This window comes from Lacerta agilis, chromosome 6 (genome assembly GCF_009819535.1).
Source record: "Lacerta agilis isolate rLacAgi1 chromosome 6, rLacAgi1.pri, whole genome shotgun sequence".
In the NCBI taxonomy this organism is placed as follows: domain Eukaryota; kingdom Metazoa; phylum Chordata; class Lepidosauria; order Squamata; family Lacertidae; genus Lacerta; species Lacerta agilis.
In genome coordinates, this window is record NC_046317.1 from 79,244,591 (window position 1) to 79,268,200 (window position 23,610).

Sequence of the window (23,610 nt, forward strand, 5' to 3'; positions counted from 1 at the left end):
TGGGTATCCAGCTATTTTTGGACTACAAATCCCATCATCCCTGACCACTGATCCTGCTAGCTAGGGATTATGGGAGTTGTAGTCCCAAAACAGCTGGAGACCCAAGATTGGGAAACACTGGTATAGACTGAATTAGCCAGCAAAAATATTTTGATCAACACCACTCACTCACCTGCTATCAGCACACAGCTTAGAGTACACCGTTGTTCTTTTGCAGCAGAGCTCTAAATAGCAGTGCTATCTAAACTTTGGTGCAGAATGCAAGCCCCATTTTCAGCAGGGATGCAATCCACCTGCTATGTGACAACAGATGTTTGTACAGATGGCCAGCCCCATCCACCTGTTCCATTTGGACCACAGAGGGCTGGTCACTTTTTGACCCAGCCTACCAGCTGAAAGTGGTTACCCAGACCCTGGTGCAAACAATACTGAAGAACGTGTAGCAATGGGCTAACAGCTTCCTATGTCCCCAGGTGCTTGTCTCTTCCTTTACAGGTGTCCCCCCCCCCCGCTCTTTAACCCTTCCCTCTCCCATAGAACCTTGTAAGTAAAGCAGTTTACATCGTAAATATATGTACGGCACCTGAATCTGTAGTCAAGGCTCAACAGAACAGACAACCACACAACTGAGCAGGGGTGACAACGGGACTGGCTCTCTGCTTTGGGGGCAGCCACTCCCTGCTACCCTCAGCTTTTTTGTTTTTAAAGCTACCCTCCAGTGATGGGGAGCCAGTGGCTCACCAACCGTTCTTGGTCTCCCGATTCCCATCAGCTGCAGTCAGAAAGGCCAACATCTGGTGAGGAGTCACAGGTAGGTAGCCGTGTTGGTCTGCCATAGTCAAAACAAAATAAAAAATTAAATAAATCCTTACAGTAGCACCTTAGAGACCAACTAAGTTTGTTCTTGGTATGAGCTTTCGTGTGCATGCACACATCTTCAGATACACTGAAATAGAAGTCACCAGACCCTTATATATAGTGAAAGAGTGAGGAGGGGTATTACTCAGAAGGGTGGTGGGAATGGGAATGTTAGAAGATCATCTTCTAACATTGTGTATGCAATCAAATGCCAACAGTGCCCTTCAGCTCTCTATATTGGACAAACAGGCCAAACCCTACGCCAAAGGATAAATGGACATAAATCTGATATCAGGAATTACAAGACAGAGAAACCAGTAGAACACTTCAATCTCCCAGGACATTCTATACAAGATCTCAAAGTAGCTGTCTTAATACAAAGGAATTTCAGAAATAGACTGGAAAGAGAAGTGGCTGAATTGCAACTCATTACCAAACTCAAAACCAGAGAGAGACCAGGAGAGACCTGGTCTGAACAAAGACATTGGATTCTTATCTCATTATACATGACAAAGCTATCTTTAGCCATCTCACCCGTTAAGTCATCAACAGGTTTTCCACACCCATCAGCCAATCACCCATTCCCACCACCCTTCTGAGTAATATACCCCTCCTCACTCTCTCACTATATATGAGGGTCTGGTGACTTCTATTTCAGTGTATCTGAAGAAGTGTGCATGCACACGAAAGCTCATACCAAGAACAAACTTAGTTGGTCTCTAAGGTGCTACTGGAAGGATATTTTTTATTTTGTTTTGATCTGATGAGGAGCACAGGTCCCCCCATTCCTGAATTATTGTAAAGCTGTTGTGGCAAGAGAAAGTCAGGCAGCGAATGGGAGCACTGACCTGTGGTCTGATTTGGCATGAGCTACTTTCATTTGTTCGGTGTGAGCATTAATCAGGCAGTAGTCAATGCTCACAGTGCCAATACTTGCTTTAGAAGAAGCCGGTGCGTACACTTGTAATGTGTGTAAAACTGCTTGTATGAAACAGCTCTTGGATACAGTAGTCACATTAGTCCTCGGGGTTTCTTTTTGGCAGCGATCCAAACAGCTGCAAGGAGACCTTCTTCACCTGAGAAATATGCATAACCAACTCCAGCAGAAGCAAAAGCCTCTAGGAAGATTTTGCTTCCCAAATTGCTACCTAATTTTGCGAGGGTGCCTGTCAGATACAAAAAGTGATACTTTCATGTTTCTGTATGGAAGAGATGTATCCTGGGTTTTTCCAGTTACTTTAATGTACAAGTTTGTGCCCTTTTGCTGATCAGACATGCATGTTCCATTTGTGAAACACACTCAGAATAAACTGCAGTGGAAGCTTCAAACTGGCTTTGTTCGATACGGATTGGCTCATTGCAACCCCCGGTAAGTTTTTCAATCTTTTTTTCCAGCGGATTGTACTTTTTTTAAAATGTGCCATATATGTGTGTGTGTGTGTGTGCTTAATTTTTATTTTTAAGGCAGATTGGCTGCATGGCACACAGAAGAAGACACAAGAACCAAATCTGCATTGGAATCACTGATTATAAGATTAACAACATAGCAAAAGTGGGAGGAAATCAAACTCAGATCAATGTGCTCATTCTTTTGAGACTGCTCTTTTTGGAGACTGTTTCTTAGTACTGGTACTCGCCCGAAACCTTCGTTACATATCTTTAGGAGCCAGACAAAAAACATTATATCATTCTGTGGCCTTTTAAACTCCGTATGGGAAGTATTGTTTTTGTTTTTTTTATCTTGCACACTGCTCTGTGATCTTCGGATGAAGGTTGGTATAGAAATTTAGTAAATACTAATAGTAGTAGTACAACAAGATATTTTCTTATTACAAATGCATACACCTGCTTGACCTCTGCACCCATTTTCTAGCGGGTGGGGGGAGAATAAAAATGCAACTTGCGTGGTAATGCTATACCTGCCTTGAAGATTAATACTACATTGCGGATATTTTGTGTGTGTAGTAAAGATGAGTTTCTAAAATTGAAGTTCAAACGCCACAGTGATGTCAGCCATGACAGAAAGGGCTCTTTCCCCCTCTTGAGCAATGAAGTGAAACTTGGTATTTACTTGTATTAGTTCTAAAGTGAGACCTTTCCATTTACTTTCACTTAACTACTGAGGCTGCATATAGCAGACTTGCCCTTTCCTTTATTCAGATTCCAAGGAACTGATAATGAAGGAAGAGTACCTATTTCTTGAATCAAAGCAACCCCCCATAAAATCTTTTTATAGTAACACTGACCACCAGTACTGCAAGCTGACCCCAAAGAATGACTGATTCAAGCATATATTTTTTTAAAAGAAACCCTAGTAAACTTTTGAAAATAACCAAAATGGAGATCCCCCCCACTTGACATCAGTTTTACTACTTCACTTTCCTCTATAAATCCCTCTAAGACACTCCTCAGTAATTCTCTTGCTTTAGTCCTCTTGCAGCATGATAGTTCAGTGTTTGGAATTTTGCATGCAACCTGCGTTCAAACAAAAACCACACAACCACCCAGTAAAATTTTGTCTGTCTAGTGTTCAGAAAGTGAAACAAGGACAAGAGTATTTGCAAAAAAAAAAAACACCAAGTTGTATTTACATCCACATGTAATAACATATTCCACTAAACTGAAAACACATCATAAATTAAATGACTTGAATGGTGTCTACAGCCTGACAATTTAAGGGAGGTTCCACAATTTAAACAAATCAAGATGGTAGGAAATAAATACAACAAATTGATAATTTGTACCAGTATACTCATTGCTATTGCAAAACAAAAACAAAATAAAACACAGTAGTATCCCATAGTTAATACTGATGGGCAAAACCTACTTTGAGACCAGGGCTGCAATCTACAAAGCACTGCTGCTGCAGATACTCTATTTTGACAGGGCTTGCATGGCACTCCCGTGTGGAAGTGCTTGAGTGTACAGCTGGAATTGAGAGCATCTCTTGTGTTAACTTCACAATATATGAGCTGCTTTGTTTTGTGCTGCAAAAAGAGCACTGGAAAACCCAGACCATGGGGAAAGGGTACACCCACACCATGACTCCTGACCTCACCAGTGTCTCCCCTTCCGGAAACCAACACAGCAACTGCAGGACTTGTGGTATTATTTCTGCAGGGAAGGAGGAAGCTTGTGCTGGAGCAGCTCCCGTGACATAATAAAGGTAACACGAGAGAGATGTCCTGAGTCAAATTTGAAAAAAGTGTTCTTTGTTCTCTTCCAAACTGAAAAGAGACTGAGAGTTTTAGAAAAACTGCACCAAAACAAAGAGGAAGATTCTTTTTTTAAAAAAACATACAAACTATAGCTAAACATAGCCCTGGTCTTTTATATTTTAAGATTTATTACTTGAAAAAAAGGATACAGACAAGTTATTTTACATATCCTATAAGACTCATTGAAGGGTAAGGCAAAAATAGAATAACCATCTTCCACGCAAATTTATCTTCAAAAAATAGGCTATAAAAGTGCAAAACTAGGAAAACAAATCTAGATTTTATGTACATATGGCTCAGCTTATGAACAGGAAAACGGTAAATTGTGTACAATTTCCTGATACACAGCACTTCATTACATTGCCAGTTTTACAGAGACATCAAAATTACATATCCCTTAATACACAGGAAGTAAGAAATTAATTTAAAATGTCTCAAAGTTGCATATGGGGTTGTGGGGGAATCACCAAGAAAGTCTGTGCTCTGTTGTTTTACATCTGATAAGAAACACACAATCAACAGTGCAATTTTTTTTTTTTTTTGAAACCATTTGTTTCCTGGAAATGTTTGACATCCAAACCCAAAGAAAAGAACTGAGTTAGTCATTAAAGGCTTCACATGCTGTATCATCAATATGCACAGCACCATGGCTGGTAACAAGACAGCTCTTCCATTCATTATTGTCATGTGCAATGGAAAAAATATTGGGTTCACACACACAAAAATACCCCAACTATTCCTTGACAAGACTATCAAACCAACTTGGGGCTGCACTGTATGCACAGCACACAGATCCAAATGTAAAGGAGTGGGTCCCTAAGTAAAGCCACCACCATTCCTCTTTGCTTTGGTGAACATAGCCCTGGGCACACTGAAATGTGCAGGCCATTGCCTTCAACATGGGAATGCCCACAGTGGCCCAAATATGTAGATCTGTGGAGGATGGGGGTGAGGCGGGAGGAGGAGGCGAGACAGGCCTTCAGTTGAAAGTAATGGCAGTGCACATGGCATTATATTCTGGCCCAAAATGGACAGGAATGTTGGGGGTTGGGGAGTGGAATGGGACTTCATAGTACCATGTGGGAATCTTTTCCCATGCATACAGCCTACATGAATGGGTGGGTCATGTCCTTGCTTTGGCTGCTGGACAAACAAGGTGTACTATATTTGCAAATATAAAGTTTTGTATCTGGTACAACAAGTTGCATCAGGGTTCAACAGGAATGCTGTTTTCTGCTTCAGGCATATGTACAAAATATTTTTAAAGCTATGCATTTTTGCAATATGATGCATCTGTGGAGTAAAAACTGAGTATTTAGGAGGAAGAGGGGTAAACTGAATCTCTCTCATGCAAGCACAAGTCCCTCTTCAGTAATAGCTTGGAGGCCAGAAAGCATTTTATCTGAACTGCGACTGCATGCCAAGGATGATGAGACATGTTACTCTCTATTGATAGAAAATAAAGCACATGGTTTCTTTGAAAAGATTGTGGTACTTGTGTTAATATTCTTGCCTTATTCCAGCTGGTATTTAAACTCTGCATAAGATGAAAACAAAAGTATGTTGTTCATTTGGAAACTTTTTCAAAAATGTACATAGGTTAAAGCACAAAACAAAATTTGACAAACTACTACCCTTATACAAAAATAATCCCAGTATTTAAACCAGACACACTCAATGCACAGATTTACCTGAGGTGCAAGGGTTACACACAGCTTCTAAATTGGATCTCTTTTCAGCAGCACTCAAGTATGCAAAAATATACTTTATATTGAATATTTGGTCAATGATAATTCTGAGAAAAAAATATTATTCAAGATCAGGAACAGATGCATTTGCCAGTTCTTTGCAAGCTAGTCTTGAGAAGACAGTGTTTAGGTCCACAATGTACAAATGGGGTCAGACCTTCCATTACAGAACTGTAGTGTTTCTCTCTATACAACAGTACAATCACAGCTTAGTTTGATAGCTTTCATCATTCATTATTCTCAAGAGATGAACTGCAAGGGAAATCAAAATTTGCATCTTCATACCTGGAACACACAAACAAAAAGGGTTCTATGGCAATGACTCACAACAGATACAAAAAAGCAGCACAGTGGGGCTGGAAACTTCAGAAATAATACCACTTAAAATGTAATTACAAATGTAGGAAAACCTGTGTTGAACTTTAGGCTACAGATTATAAACTCTGGTGCCAGGACATGGGAAATAGCATCCTCCCCCCTGGCAAATTCTCCCCAATTACATAAAGGAATGCTTGATCAGTGACACATTGCCATTGTGTTACCCATTTCCCCCCACTCTTGCCTTACAAGAGTTATATCTTAGTTTTAGTGCACTACCAAGGACCTAAATGTACCAGTTAAATGGCCTTAACCACATATCCTCTTGTAAACAAGTCAAACTAGGGGGGTCAGACAAGGTAAATGAAGGACATAAACACTTAGAAAATGAAGTAAGAAAACATTTCCAGGAAGGTAAGGAGGGGAATCTTCAAGTGAATCATACACTATTTGAGATATGTCAACACACATACATTGTTGATACTTAAAGAAGTGTTAGGGTCAGCAATATAGGACAACCCTGACCGCTGGAATATCAAAGCTACTGAAAAACTCGCTAGATGAAAGCCATTCATTCAATAAGCCCAGTAAGAGTGCTTGGTAACTCAGACTCATATTTACATAACAGAGCAAATCCTCTCACACAGCACCCTTTTCTCCTTAAAATGTAGAAACCACACAGCTTAGGATTGCACCCTAGCTTCTCAGGCAGACAGGCAGCAGGACCACAGAACAGAGAATATTTAAACTGAATGGTCCTGGGTAGCCATCTCAATTACAAAAGATGAGCATAAGCAAATCAAAGCATTATTTTAGATACCATGAGAACAAGAATAAACCAGTGCCTTTCAATAAAGATTCTGTGCTTCACATAAAGAAGCAAAGCTCTTAAAACGCACCGAACCTAAACTACAACAGGATGGCACAACATATAATGAGCTGCACCTCACAAGCATGCTGGACAGTAACTCCTTTTTACTTGTATCTCATGGTATTTTTACATTTTGACCACTGATAAGCACATAATGCCCACTTTTTGTTCTGGGATAAGAGGGTCTGGAACAATCAATTCCCATGACTTTTTCTGTTCCTCCTGCCAATATGTGAATTGTGGGGAGGGGGAGGGATCCTTATTCCTGAGGTTATTATTTTTTTATATATAAAAAAGTTGTTTACCATTCATTGCAGCAGAATCATGTTCTCTTGTCATTCAGTCGATTATGTGTATTGCCAATAAGCCTCTCGTAACCTCTTTTCTGCAGCATGGTGCTAGACAAGTGTTGATACGACACTGGCCTTTTTCCTAATAATAAAAAAATTCAGCACATTAGGAGACATTACCCGTAAGGCCAGAAATAGCCACAAAACTAATTTCAAGAACTTAGTGAAATAACCATGGCATTCTTCCTCTGCCCTTGCTCAAATGCTTAACATGTCTATAAACACACTTTTTGCGACCACATTTTGATCGTTTTCATGAACTCAACTGGATCTACCTTGAATGCAAAATGCTGGAAGAATTACTTGATGATAATAATCTGCATACCTCAACAAAACACAATGGTCAGGACCCAATGAACCATGGAACTTTTTGCATAAGCTCAAGGGGGGGTGTATACAGTAGCTTTCCTCTCAAAACAGCACCAACTGCTTTTGAAACAAAAAGCAGTTTGTAGCATGACATGAATCCAATTGTTTTAAAGCTGGGTGGGAGGTGCAAAAAAAAAAAATGTTACAAGACTAGCACAGGTTCCTTGCACAAGCCAAATCAAGCTCCCATTTTATGTACCCAGATACCAGTTTGTTTCCACAAGACAACTGACTGCTAGTTTTATACCCAAATTTGGTGTGTGGGGGGGGGACGGACAGCGTGCGCTGGAATAACAATGATGTGAATGCAGCCTTATTGTAAAATAAGCGTGTTTGTAGAACTGTGGGTTCAAATCATCTAGCAAAAACCCTGGCCTGAGTCAGCAAAGCACTTTAGCTGCTGCTTGTCTCAATTCTTAGCATACATAATTTCCTGAAGTATTCAAAACAAACTCTGATTGTAATCTGATTTGAGACCACTCTGGTAAATAGGAATACAGTGGTACCTCGCAAGACGAATGCCTCGCTAGACGAAAAACTCGCTAGACGAAAGGCATTTGCTAATGAAAGGGTGACTCGCAAGACAAATTTTCCTATGGCCATAACTCGCAAAATGAAAACGTTTTGAGATTTCCCTCCCCTAAAACCGTGCTTCCTCCGACCATGCTTCGCAAGACGAAATTTCCGCTATATGACAACACTCACGGAACGAATTAATTTTGTCTTGCGAGGCACCGCTGTACAGAAGCTGCACAAAGAGGGATCTGAACACATGAAGAAAGCCTCATCACCATTACAGGCCATGAAAATGTAGGTGCAGACACTTCCCACATGCTTCCTCATGCTTTCTTACTTCACTGCAGCCAAGGGCAAGTAGCAATTATATCACTAATGTAATTCAGGAACTGCTCCTGTGACATACAGCCACAGTAAGTCCATACCATCCCAGAGATAAAGCTACATGAGCCACTACCATACTACTGCTTAACGTAGTGTATTAGTCACATGATTCAGGCAAGTGCTGAATCAGCACACGGCATGGCTGGAAAAATCCCAGGGGTCCTGTAGCTGTTGGTGGCATCCCCCTTCCCTTTTTAAATTTGGGTGGGGGGGGACCTGTGAAGGGTCCTGTGTTGGGGTGGGGGGAGAACCTGTGAAGGACCCAGCAGCTCCAGTGCCGCCATCTTCAATAAACCCAATGCCCTGCCCAAATGTGTAATCCCTTTGAATTTCAGTTTGCAGCTTGGAAGCATTCTGGGGAAATGAAATCTGCGGCTGCAGCCACCTGACTGAACCTAGTGCTTCCCTGTGCTGAGGAGATACCAGGTACCTGGGGCTCCACTACTTTCAGTACTGCATGGCCCCCAACTGCTGTCCGTTCCCACTTGTCCCTGTCGCTGCTCCCCTTGCACCTGGAAAACTATTGTTTCAGAAGGGGCAATAAGGCAGCATTTAAGTGAGAGTACTTTGTCCCAGGTACTCTCAAGCCTTGTGCTGAACCTGGATCTAATTCCAGGTTGCACATCTTGTGCTGATGCTTTTTTCTCTGAGTGGGCATATATACAGGCGGTGACCATTTTGTGTGGGGGTTCTATTCCTGGCCCCCAAGTGCACCTAAGCCTATCCTGTTCTGCCCTTGTTCTGGATTCAAACAACCCATGTGTCAACTGGACATGCGCAAAATGGTCACCACCTGAACCTAAAGACTTAGGCCAGCAGGTGTGGTCACCAGCTATACACATGAATTTGGCATGTCTGCAGCCTTCTCCAACCTGGCATAGGGCATAACTCTTCTTTCTAACTTTAAGAAGTTACTGACAAATTTTAGAAAAGGAGGCAGGGAGTCCCACACCTAGACTCCCCCAACCCACCCAGTGCTGTATAACAAAGGGCAGGAACTAGGGCTCTGTTCTCCCTCCCTTAATTTTTTTTATTAATTGTTCTTTTCTCCTGCCCCCGCCCTTCCTCACAAAAGAGCACCCAGGGTGGCTGACATAAAATGTACATGCACAACAGTTTCTGCAAAACAGAAACTATGCAGCTTGAAGGCAGCTGCTCTTAGCAACATGCTGTGTGAAAACATAGTGTGGTGCCAAATCCCTGTCTTCTGGTAATGTAAGCCCTCAGGGAAGTAAAGGAGGCAGTAAGTGATCACTCTCATTTCTTTAAAAAAGAAATTATTACTGACAATTGGTCAGAAAAAGAAAAACAGAGTGACCTATCTTACTATGTCTGGATGGGATTTTTTTTTGGTTCACAGTGGAAGCCATGCATTGGGGCAGAAGTCAAAATATCCCACAGAGAAATCCAAGTTTTTAACATAGTTGTGATTGGGCACCACTTTGTAGCAAGCAAGTAAATATATGTCTGCTATCCTATTTCCCCCCAGATACATTTAATAAGCCCAGGATTAATGAGACAACAGCAATCACATGCAAGTTCTTAAATACACACTGAGGATTAGATAAATGGCTGGTAAATTCTAGTTTTTGTAAGCAGTGCAGTCACTTAAAACAAGATAATTTGATTTCAGCAAGCAGAGAGCATTAGTTTGTTTTTAAGGTGCTGAAACACAGTGTGAATACCTTCTTTTGAAGAGCTGGGGACTTGGCTGCTACTTGATCCACAGGAACTGTAATATGGCCCAGGACCATATGTTTCGTATGGCTTCAGAATAGTCACTGGATTTATAGCATCTACTTCAGAGCTCATGAGCCCTTGTTTGGCTGGGAGGAAAGAGGCAGCAGGTTTGGTGTGTGAACATTCCTGAGGTAGCAGACCTGCATATCTGCCTGCAATATGTAATCTGCCAGCATCGTTCCCTCTCCGATACAGCGTAGAGTCAATCTGTTCTGGAGCCAAAATATTAGGCCTCGCTCTTTTAGAAGGCAGTCCATCAAATTCAAAGTTTATATTCCCTGCAGGTCTGTTACTGAGAAACTCTATTCCTCGATTGCTTGACCAAGCAGATTCGTTCAATGGAGTCTCAAGAGAGCCATTTATGTTGCTACTTGCTATGCCTAATTGAGAAGCCAAAACTCTTGCTTTAGGATCCAGCTTTTTCCCTCTATCCTGTACAGGAGTGCTACTAGGGCTGTTGTGGGTTTCATGCTGTGGTCTAGAGCTAGTAATGTGACCTCCAATCACTTGCAGTTTGCATGATTTCAAGTTACTTGGTGCCGAGCTGCTAGAGTTCAACCCTGAAAAAATGGGTGCTTTGCTCCGTAGAGTGGGACAATGTTTAGCCTTCTCCACATTCAGGGATTTTGACTGGGTAGGCAAGGAAGACTTGATTTTCCCAGGGTTAAGAGGCAGAGGGTGCACATCCTTTCCCAGAAGATAAGGTGGGCATCCAGTACGTCTGGCTCTAAGAGCTGCCCTATTTCTGGTGCTATTTTTATTAGCAGTGTTGGTATTATTGGGGGGCTTATGCATCAATCGCCGGTGCATTATTAGAACCTCTGGATATAGTGTTCGGTAAGTACAAAAGGAGCAGGTGCTTGTTGCTAAGGAGCACTGAGAAGCAGCAGTTACTGAAGCATCCAGAGAACAGCCAGTGGATAAATTTAAGGGCTTTTCTTGAGCTATTAGTCGGCATTTCGAGTTTTCTGAAATGTCGCTTAGAAGAGCCATATTTGTTTCACCTTTCACAGCACCAGAATAAAGCACGCTTTCTGGCAAAACAGAATTCCTTTTATCAGACCTATCAACGTGCTTGTTTTCCTGAAGCTCTATTTCAATTTTTTCCAACTTCAAGTTTTCAAGGCATGGAACTGATGCACCATCATTTGAGCCACCATAGTTTGTACCTTTATTTGTGTCCTGAGTGATATTGTTCAGTGCAGTCTGAAAAGAGGAAAGCATTTCTTTCTGCTGTTTTACAGGTGGGCCTCCTTTAGCATCTTTGGCATCTTCCAGGAGCCTTTTCAGATTTTTGGTTTCCGGAGCACAATCGCCAACTGGCAAAAAGCCCATCTCCTGAGAAGATAGCAAACCTTTACTGTCGATTTTCACATCTGCTGCAGCTTCTGTTTGCTTGTCCTTGTGGTGTCTCTCCAAGTGATATCGCAAAGATGTTTTCTGGGCTGCTGCATACTCACAAAATTCACATTTGTATGGTTTTTCACCTGAAAGAGTTGCAAACGAGAAGTCAGAGCTATTACTATTTCCCTCTGCTAAAAGAACACAAGAAGGGAATCTATGCTATCCTTCCCCATTTCCACTAAATATGCTGGGGGAATCAATATTTTGCCAAAATCTAACACTGGAGTTTCACTAAGTACTAAGATCTCTGATTTAGAGGAAGTTCCAGCTGCAAAAATATTAAAGATGACCATTTTGCTAAACAGAAGGAAAAAGTCAGGGTAAACAACAAAGCATATAGCCAAGGTGCTAATCCTCCCTATAGTTGCATAACTTTTCAAGAGGTCAACATCACTGGTTCACATGTGTGAGTCTCTTGGTTAGTCAGGATTGAGACACGTAGCAGTAAGCAACTGAAGCTGAACACTAAGGAGTGCCATCACATATTTCTGGAATAGCATAAGGCATGTCAAGGACCTTCACCACACTCCCCCACCCGCAAGCAAGTGGCAAAGCAACTTGAGAATTTCCACGTCCTTCTACAAGCTAAATCTTTGAGGTGGGCTCTGAGCCATCAATGTTGATGAAGATGCTTACATTCCTGGAGTCAAAATTGATGTGCAACAGCCTTTCCTCCCAACACACATATACCTTCTAGCACTGAACATACTCTGGAAAGAGACTAAAATCTTAAAAGGCAAGCAGCAGTGCTCTCTTATTTGGAAATCCCTGTTTCCAATATCCTTTCCAGTTGGCTCACAATTCTGGACATTTGGAGTTAATAGCATAGCTCTTAACCACCTCATCTGTCTAGAGGTCACAACTAGGGGCTACTGTATTTCCTCAGCATGCAATAAATTGATTCTGGGAAGTGTATCAAACACCAAAGCTGGAATTATCCTAATCATGAAATTTCCTTCAGTTCAGGCACCAACCATCATAAAGAGAGTTCAATTCGTTTTACCTGTGTGAGTTCTGAGATGAATATTGAGGTAATAGTTTGAGCGGAAATACTTCCCACAATAGCTGCATTCTCTAGAGGCGCCAAGGTTTTTAACTTTTGACCTTTCTATGCCATCTTCATTCTTATCTTTGGACAGAGGAAGGAAAAAAACAACAACACACAAACCATGTTATAAAAGTGAATACAGTGGTACGTCGGCTTTCGAACAGCTTAGTTCCTGAACAACTTGGAAATCGAACACTGCAAACCTGAAAGTCAGTGTTCCTGTTTGCGAATTTGCTTTGGAAGCCGAATGTGCTCCTGAGCTTCCATTTGTACTGTTGTACTGCTAATTTGCGCCCCGCCCCCATCATAACTAAAGCTTCATGCCTTCTGTTTTTACTGTTGTGCTGCTTATTTGCGTCCTCCCCCCATTGTTTAGGGAAGCTTTTAATGTTTGTTTGATTGATTATTGTATTTTAATGTTTTGTTGGAAGCCGCCCAGAGTGGCTGGGGAAGCCCAGCCAGATGGGCGGGAGATAAATAAATAAATAATAATAATAATTGTTGTTGTTGTTCCAGTTACAGGAATTTCAGAAATAGACTGGAAAGAGAAGTTGCTGAATTGCAACTAATTACCAAACTTAAAACCATGGAGAGACCTGGTCTGAACAAAGACATTGGATTCTTATCTCACTATACATGACAAAGCTATTTTTAGCCATCTCCCCCCTGCTTTTTCCTGTAAGACCAATTGCAGTCGTTAACAGTTGTCAACAGGTTTTCCACACCTATCAGCCTATCACCCATTTCCACCACCCTTCTGAATAATACCCCTCCCCACCCTCTCACTATATATAAGGGTCTGGTGACTTCTGTTTCAGTGTATCTGAAGAAGTGTGCATGCACACGAAAGCTCATACCAAGAACAAACTTAGTTGGTCTCTAAGGTGCTACTGGAAGGAATTTCTTTTTATGTTGTTGTTGTATGTTGTTGTTGTAACTGAAGCCTTCCGTTTCTGACTGCAGTATTCTGAGGTGATATTTGGTGCTTTTGTTTTTGTTATTTTTTGTGCTTTTGTTTGTGTGGCTTGTTCTTCCTTTTATGGGATTCTGACTTGTGACTTCATTTGTGTGACTTGTTTTTGTGACTGGAACCCAGTTCAGCAACTGATTGTGTGACTGTGGAAATGGATAAAAGTCCCCCATCCAAGAAATGACTATCATCAGTGCAGGCAAGAAAAAAAAAAATTCTTTAACATTTTTATCATCTACAATACTGTCTTATTTATTTATTTTATTAATTTATTTTATAGTACACTGATTATTGCTTTCATTTTATGAATCAATGGTATTTTTAGATATTAAAATTCATGTTAAATTGCTGTTTTAGGGGTTGTTTTTAAAAGTCCATTTTGCATTACTTTCTATGGGAAAACGTGCCTTGGTTTTGGAACGCTTTGGTTTTGGAATAGACTTCAGGAACGGATTAAGTTTGGGAACCAAGGTACCACTGTACTGGATCCAAGCATGTTCGGCATCTATAATGACAACAGCATGTGTTATTGTGGCTACCACCACTAGACACATATACGGCATGAGCCATGCATCTCCTACCCCTACTGCTCCTTTTCCTTTACTACCATGCAGTGTATTAACACACTATCAGCATCGACATCACTATCAATTGGCCTATGCACCGTATTCTAACAAAACTGAGTTAATTTTGAGTTTGTAAACCCCATGAGAACACTGGTTCTTTTCCTTGAGGTTTCAAGCAATTTCCACCAGGCGAGGTTTCTGACTGGGCACCTGAGAATGGAGAACCATACCAACAAGGGGTTGGGGGCTGATGTTTTGAGTTGTTTTTAGTTTTAGCTTTGGACACAGCTTTAACTCACGTCTATAGGTGGCCCAACTATTCTTCTTAATCCCCAAATGATGTAATCCTATGTTGTGTTGGGGCCCTTTTAAAGGGGGAAAACCAGCAGTAGTCACCAGAATGGAGATTAAATATGTTAGTTTGGGAGTTTTGTTGGCCATTTAAAACACACACACACACACACACACACACTTTGGCTGGGTTATTGAGCATGCAACCATGAAACTAGAAATAATGTTAAGTGGCATGGTGTATGTGGGAATAATGAGTTTATTAGACTTGCATTGCTAGTTCAACAATAGATGTACTGGAAAAACAAAATGTAAAGTTAAGACTTCCAAGAGGAACAAACCCAAGTGCACTGCACAAGTTCTACTGAATCTGTGGAGTACAATTATTATTATTGAATGTACAGTATTAAAACGAACCCTATGGGAAGTATTTTAGTTCAACAGTAAACAGAATTTTGTTTAAATATTGTAATGCTAGTGTGGGACATCTTCATAGTTCATTTGCTTGTATAAGTCTTTTGTAGTATTGGAACAGAAGAATTTCTCTTTTTTAAAAAATGAATTGTTTTGAGTATAAAAGAAAGTTCACCCTGACAAGTGCATGGTTTTCTGTAATACATTTAAAGGAGGGAAATCTTTTGTTATCTGTTCATCACAGCAGGCTCCAGTTCTTCATTTGATAGTCATATAAACAATTTCCCCCCTCTCCCTCCCTCCAGCTCCTACATGCAACTCCCAAGACATAACACTAGAGGGCAGCAAGCACAGTATTATAATCAACAAAGGGCGTTTCAGGTTCTTTCTAATGCCATTGCTTAGAGGTGTAATTTCAGTTATGGCTGCAGAATGGTGGTGCACACAGAAAACATGGGACAGTTTCTGAAGAAGTGTGCATGCACACGAAAGCTCATACCAGGAACAAACTCAGTTGGTCTCTAAGGTGCTACTAGAAAGAATTTTCGATTTTGTTTTGACTATGGCAGACCAACACGGCTACCCACCTGTAAATGGGACAGGAAATGCACCTAGTCATTTCATAAAGTAAGAATCATTTTTATCTTCTCAAAATTTTCATATTTTAAAAATTAATGCACTAGCAACTATGCACTAATGACACAACAACCTAAATGATCATGAACATATGTGTGTGCGAACGCGCACACACACACGCAAACTTGTCCCTATAGTGCTTGAAGCTCAGTACCAGTTGGCAAAGAATTGAGAAACAACGAAGTTTCTCCAGGTTTCATGGCAAAGAAACAAAAGTCATTCAGCCATCAACAGAATGGCAAGTGCTCAATTATACTATCCTGAACTACAGGCCTGAATATTGCTAGAAATGGCAAGATGCAGTCATGTGTACATGGAACATGCTGTACAAAGGATTACACAAGCATCCTTCCCTTAAGTGCACTTACAAGAAAGGAATTATGCCATGACTTTTAAGCAGCAAAATGCTGAGTACCTGCACCTAGGAAGAAGGGTGTTAATATAGCATTGCTAGCAAAAATCTGTCAGTAATCAATGTGGTTTAGATAATGTATACGTGAACAAAACAAGTGAGCTAAAAAGGAATCAAACTTCTTAGTAGCTCTTACCTAAGGTCTCTATTAGTCCATCCTCTGATCCATCTTCAGAGCCTCCTTCCCCTCGCTCTCCTACTCCATTCTCATCCACAGTCCCGACATCTGTAAGGCATGCTCTTGGCTGCTTTCCTTCAACAGAGCTGGCTTCTAAGTCATTCTTTCGGTCTCTTTTATGTACTCTTGAGTGAAGGACAAGCTGGTGGTAAGTTCGAAAGGCTTTGCCACACTCTGAACAATGTGTGGGCTTGTCTTTGTTCTGGGACAATTTTGAATCCATCTCCATAGAAGGCACTTCACGGCCAGGATATTTGAATTTGTCTTGTGGTATATTACCAATCGCTGTGAAACTTCCACTTTTGCTTGCCTTGATCTTCCCCGTGCTTTCAATTTGGCTTGCTTTGTTTGCATTCCAAATTTCCCCAAGCTCTTCTTTATCAGAAGAGGAGTCATCATTGTCTGTACTTCCTTCATGCCCTGGCTCTTTCACTTGCCCATGGCCAGTTGCAATTTTCCCTTTGGTAGCCAGTTGCCATGCCTGATATGTACTGAACGGATCTAACTCTGCTATCCATTTCACAGGCTTTACTTGCTTTTTATCGCTAGGAGGCATACGTGGTTTTAAGTTTAAAAACTGCAAAAACTCTTCCCTGGGCGATCCATTTCCTTTGTCACCTGGGTCAGCTTGTGAGCCATCATCACTGGCTACTGAATCTTTGGTATGTACTTTACTGTGCTCAATTAAACTTTCCTTATTCTGAAATAGAAAGCCACAAACCATGCAGATTTTGTAAGGCGATGTAATACTTTCAGTTACTTGGTCCTGTACAACCTCATTTATGGTTATAGGACTCTCTGATCCTTGAGGTGTCTTGCTTCTAGAACCAGGCTTACCAGTATGTGTTCTCATGTGATTTTTGAGGAACCATGGCTCCTTAAATCTCCTCCCACAAACACTGCACCAGTAAGTGAAAGAGTCCTTGTGCTTTCTCATGTGGGTCTCAACATCATATGCCTCCTCAAATGTTTGTCCACAAACCACGCAACTGAAATCTTGGCTATCCTTTTCATTGGCATCTGAGGGTGGCAAGTCTGTTTTCACTTGTCCTTTATCAAGATGGCTAAGGTATTCTGCTTCTACACGCAGAACTGCTGGTTCACAGAGTGTTGGCCTGTGCTGCATTAAGACATGCTTACCAAGATCTTCTGGGTGCTTGAAAGTCTGATCACAAAACATGCAATCCAAAGGCATGCATCCTTCCCCTTGCATTAAGAACTTGTCTTGCAAGTTCTTGTACGAGATTGTGTTGGCCCCTTTTATTGGCATAGTGGCATCATTGTTCTCCATACGTGAACCAACAGTACTTGCTATGCCATCTGGTCCATCCATATATGCTAAAAGAGGTTGAGTAGGCATATTCCTTTGAAGATGTTAACATGGATTCTAGGCGTTTTTTGTTTTGGAGATTAAGGCCACTTCAGTGGCTTTCCACCTATTTACTCGCAAATGTCCAAGCCCAGAGGACCATCAAGAGAAGTTTGTTGAATGTTTTTGCTCATCGGTAGGGGTAGAGATCCTCACGCAATACAAACTATTTATAAAAGTGCCCCATCAGTTCTCCAATGAAGGTATTGGACTGTTTATACTCTCCATGAAGCCTTTTCAGTTCATTTAAACTTCAAAGAAACTAGCCTGCATATATCTCCCCATGTAAAAAATCCAGGTCTTCTTAATCCCAAAGAAATATGGAAATGGTTTAGCAGCACCAAAAAATTCACCACCTATGGAGAAAAGATTTAACACACAAACATTAACTAAGGAAACATGGATATAATAAAATACTTTTGTTTAAAAACAAGAGATTAAACTAGTATATTCTATATGATTTATTCATGTTTTATATTGCTACCAGTATTCAGATTAAGTAATAAACTACTCCCTTAAGTCACCATAGATAACCAAGAATGTCAGGGAGGAAAATGTATGGAATTCCATAAAAGAAATTACAGCTTAGAGGAAAATATGTGTATTACTAGGCTTCTATGCTGGAGAAAGTGAAGGTCATTTCTCTCCACCCAGCATAGAAATGCAGCAGGGCTTATGGAAAAGGGACAGAGTGAAGCATTTCTCCTTGTCCAGTCTACTGCATTTATGAGCTGGCAAAAAAGGAGGCAAAGCCCTTTTGTCTGCGACTAGCACAGAAATCAAGCAGGAGGGCAGAGGAGCAGGAAACACTTAATGCCTCCTCAGCCTGATTTTTATTCACAAGAGTTTGACCACCTATCTATCCTACCAAGCTCCTTTTGCAGAGTTCAAAGTGGGCAGGTATTTCTTTTGTCTTATTTTTTGGCATGCTAGTAATTTTTTATTGCTAATATTTAAGGCTGTCTTATAAAAAGTGACTTCTCCCTTTTAAAATTATTGCAAAACACACACATTTAGTCCAAACAACATTATTCTTGCTAGATGTCTATGAATACTCATTTAAAAACAACTGCAACTACAGCTAACAGTTTGTCCAGGCACGTCTAAAAAACAATTCTGTGTATTCCACAATTAAGTAAGTATAACACAGCTATTGAATTCAGATTTCAATACATAGTTATCTTTAAAATGATGCAACTGTCAAAGGAAGTTACTAATTTCTGCGAGGAACCTGCCCTAGGGAGTTACTGTTAACACTCACATCATGCTTTTATATTCATAGGGAGGAAGCTGCTTCAGTGAAAGAAATCTAGTAAGGATTGTTACTAAAGTTCTTTCGCCTCCAAAATCCTAAGTCTACATTTTCATTCTGGCTGAAAAAGTCAGGTGAAGCAGAATTCCATTCCGCTGTATTACACCCAAACAATCTGGCTTGTTTTATACGAGCCCTCACCTTGCAAAAATGGTTGAACTTTTAATATTAATTTAAAGTGTGAGTAAAGCTCTTATTCTGACTATATGCAACATCTGCTGTGGATAGTGCCCATCTGGCAGCCATTTTGAAGCTACACTGTCTGCTGCTACTTCAACAGGCAGCCAACTCAGCAAATGGAGTTCCTACCCTTTGGATTACTTAACAGCACCATCAGTAGCAGACCTACCAGATAAGAGACTAAGACTATGTTAGCCCTAAAATAAAACTCTTCCAAGCAGCTGCATTTTGGTGATCCATTGTAAGCAATAACATGTTTAAATCTCAAGTGAGAAGCAAGTAGAATAAAAAAAAAAAATTATTCTAATTTCATTGGTCCAGTAGACCTGGTAATCCAGCTTTTAAGGCACACTTATTTCTGATTTAAGAAAAGAAAAGAAAAGCTCAACAAGTTGTAAGGGCTGCATTTTGGCAGAAATAAAATGGGATTTCAAAGTACCGGTACTTCGGCTTAACTCTTGTCTAAATAACCCTATGAGATGGGTCACTATTATTATCGCCATTTAATAATGTATTTAAATATTTATAAACTCTACTTTTGTATAAAAAAGGGGGGCAGGCGGTGTATACCACACAAAGGTTACAACTATAAAAGCAAACAAAATGGTGAGAGTGGAGCGGCAGAGGTTGGAAAGAGTAGGTAGGTAGCCTTGTTGGCGTTATCTGAAGAAGTGTGCATGCACACGAAAGCTCATACCAAGAACAAACTTAGTTGGTCTCTAAGGTGCTACTGGAAGGATTTTTTTTATTTTGTTTTGTTTTGTCTTCCTGGTGTCCACCTAATGATTTCATAATGACTGAACAGAAGACTACCAACTTGTCTCCAAGTCACAGTCACCACAATACACCAGCATATGCCGTTTAACAGGGACCAATTTTATCCCTATTTACTAGTATTTATACACGGTTCAGCTTTCTACTCCTCTCCAAGATGGGGGGAGGAGAGTTTTGTGTTACTTTAAAAAGCACCGGCACCCCCTAATAGACAGGGGTTGAACTAGATGACCCCCATGGTCCCTTCCGATTCTATGTTTCATATTCTTTGTAAACCATTTAAAGATGTTATTTACAGTTAAGCAGTATACTGTACTTTGTTAAATAAAGTGAAATGCTGACACAGGACTGGTGTAGACACCACAGTGTGCAACCACACTACACAATGCATTCCCTCCAAGCGTACCAAGTTTGTCTTCACTCACAATCCAAAACATTACAGTAGTAAGAAATGCTACATTTATATCACACATTTCCTCCAAGGAGCTCAAGGTACTTGGTTCTTCCACCCTCACTTCATCCTCACGACAACCCTGTTAAGGATATGAGAATTTGACCCAAGTCAAGAGTGAGTTTCATGACTTGACCGGGGATCTGAACCCATGACTCCCAAGTCCTAGTCGGACATTTATAAGCACACCACCACATGGCTTCTCCTGATTAAACCAAGAGATGCCAGTTGTTAATAGCATTATGTCTACCAAGCCCCTTGAAGAACACAGGTTCCCCATCCTTCCATTACATGCTTGATGTCTATTCTAGATGTAATGTCTCTTCACTTTCAGTTCCATGGATCCCAGTGCAGCTAGAATTTATTTGTCAGTACTGTATTAAAAAATGGTAGACACTGGAACAATTTCCAAATCTAAAATGACCATGCCAAACATGCAGGCACACCACAAATTCCTTGTGGTTTGAAATCTAAATGTTCTAAGATAAAAGGAATTAGGGTGGGAGAGAAAGAATATAAATTACGCGCCTTCGCAGACGATTTGATGCTATCCCTACAAGAACCGGAAAGCAGTGTCCCCAAAGCTTTGGAATTAATTGAACAATTTGGACATGTAGCTGGCTTCAAACTAAATAAACAGAAAACCAAGGTTTTAAGCAAAAATATGAGTGCAGAACAGATACAAAGACTACAAAATGGCACAGGCCTCAATTTTGTTAAATCGGTAAAATATCTAGGAATCAATCTCACAGCAAAAAATGTGAACCTGTACAAAGACAATTATGAAAAACTGTGGATAGAGATAAAGAAAGATCTGGAGATATGGACAAGATTGAAACTCTCGTTAATGGGAAGAATAGCAGCGATCAAAATGAATGTCCTACCAAGGATGCTGTTTTTATTCCAAGCCATACCAATTCTGGATAAAATGGACTGTTTTAAGATATGGCAAAAGGACTTATCGAAGTTTATTTGGCAGGGCAAAAAGCCGAGAATCAAGTTTAAGATTTTGACAGACTCCAAAGAAAGAGGAGGCTTTGCCCTGCCGGATTTAAGACTCTACTTTGAAGCAGCGGCCTTTTGCTGGCTGAAAGACTGGTTTAAATTAGAGAATGTAGATGTCTTGGACTTGGAAGGACACGATAATATGTTTGGCTGGCATGCATACCTTTGGTATGACAAAGTTAAAATCCACAGAACTTTCAAAAGTCATATAATTAGAAAATCTCTGTATCAGGTCTGGATCAGGTATAAGGATTTATTGGAGAGAAAGACTCCTAGATGGATATCTCCAGTGGAGGCCAAGGCCTATAAGAGACCAAACATGTCTGCAAGTTGGCTACGATATATGGACATATTGCAGCAGGAAGGGGACTCGTTTAAGTTGAAAAGTTACGATCAAGTTAAAAGTCAAGTCCCTGACTGGCTGCAATATCACCAGGTACATGAAACATTCAAATTAGACAAAAAAATTGGTTTTCAAGTGGAAAAATCAAAACTGGAAACAGAACTGATCGAATCGAACTCTAAAAACCTTTCCAAAATGTACAATTTGTTGCTAGAGTGGCATACGAAAGATGAATTGGTTAAATCAACAATGATAGACTGGGCAAAAGATGTGGGTCATAATATTATGATGGATGACTGGGAGAGATTGTGGCAGAAAGGTATCAATTTTACTGCATGTAATAGCTTAAGAGAAAATGTAATGAAAATGATATACAGATGGTATCTGACACCAGTTAAGTTAGCTAGAATGAATTCCAAAATGTCGGATGTGTGTTGGAAATGTAAATCCTCGAAAGGTACCTTTTATCATATGTGGTGGTCGTGTTCAGGGGTGAAGGCCTTCTGGGATAAGATTTATAATGAGCTCAAGAAGGTAATGAAAATTACCTTTTGCAAGAAACCAGAGGCATTCCTTTTGAGCATGACCAATGAAGAGATACCCAGTCAGGATAGAGTTTTCTTTATGTATGCCACGACAGCGGCTAGAATCCTATTGGCAAGAATTTGGAAGGGTGAAGAGATACCGACAATTGAAGAATGGCAGATGAAGCTGATGGAGTATATGGAGCTCGCAGACCTGACCGCCAGAATCCGAGACCAGAGGGAGGAGAAGGTGTCGCAAGACTGGAAGAAATTTAAGGACTATTTACTTAAATATGCTAAATTGAACGTTTGAATATTTGAGCAGAAATATATAGAAGAACCGGCTTTAGAAGTTTAAGGTTAGTTACAATGGTGTAAAAGAAATTTTTGATGTGATAGACATATTTGTACAAGAAAGTATTAAGATATAGAATATAAGTTAAGAAATATAATGATGTAGATAAATCTAAAGAACATTAGGATATTGAGTATAAGTTAATGGGAAAAGAAAGGAAGCTACCCAAAGACTATATATGGTTTTGAAGACAGAGGAGGGACCAGGGGAAGTCCCCCTAAGAAGTAGAAATAAGTAGAGAAACAAAGATAAGATGGTAAGGTTTGTATAAGTTTTCTCTTTTTGGTATGTTTATGTTGTGTTTTTTATTGTTGAATGTTTATTATGTTTTTTCTCTTTTATGTTTATGAATGTTTAATGTTGTCTTTGTGTTGTTTCATGATAAAACAATAAAAAAATTTATATAAAAAAAATGAAATCTAAATGTTCTAGATACTACAGAAGCAACACCCAAGGCACCTGGAGTTTCACAACTCGTTTCAGTGTCTTCTGAACCTGCAACTCATAAATCCTTGATCAGATTTTCCACATGGGGTATTGGATGTAACTCTAGGGTTCAGAAGCTCCATTCTTGCAGTCAAAGAAGTAAGCATGAAAAACCAAAGCCCTTTAAAACCAAATTGCCACTTCCAAAATTGGCACGTGTACACACACTACATTTAGTATAGGTAAAGATAGAGGACCCCTGGATGGTTAAGTCCAGTCAAAGGTGATTATGGGGTTGCGGCGCTCATCTCGCTTTCAGGCTGAGGGAGCCGGTGTTTGTCCATAGACAGCTTTCCTGGTCATGTGGCCAGCATGACTAAACCGCTTCTGGTGCAAACCGCTTCATTTTAACACCGAGCAGATAACAAGTCATAAAGAGGGAAGATATGACGAATGAAATGATCAGACAGCGACCCCAGATCATCTCCCACACTTTCCAGACAGGAAGCTTTTAGGAGCAGGAACTGAGCTTTTTATGCGGAAATGACACCCAAGCATACCACGGACTGTACTGAAAATT

At 40.4% G+C, this 23,610-nt stretch overlaps 1 protein-coding gene across 2 annotated transcripts in view; it reads right to left on the reverse strand.

Moving 5' to 3' along the window:
* Positions 1-3,422: 3,422 nt before the first annotated feature.
* The window catches only part of ZNF217 (zinc finger protein 217), a 33,615-nt gene continuing 13,427 nt past the window's right edge, over positions 3,423-23,610 (reverse strand). For both annotated transcript variants that reach the window (XM_033153571.1, XM_033153572.1), the window contains exons 2-6: positions 16,250-18,016; positions 12,780-12,905; positions 10,318-11,859; positions 7,319-7,445; positions 3,423-6,109 (exon numbers count right to left, since the gene is read on the reverse strand). In XM_033153571.1, coding sequence (XP_033009462.1) covers positions 7,336-7,445; positions 10,318-11,859; positions 12,780-12,905; positions 16,250-17,651 — 3,180 coding nt within the window. In that variant the 5' untranslated portion in view covers positions 17,652-18,016 and the 3' untranslated portion in view covers positions 3,423-6,109; positions 7,319-7,335. The remainder of the gene's footprint in view (positions 6,110-7,318; positions 7,446-10,317; positions 11,860-12,779; positions 12,906-16,249; positions 18,017-23,610) is intronic.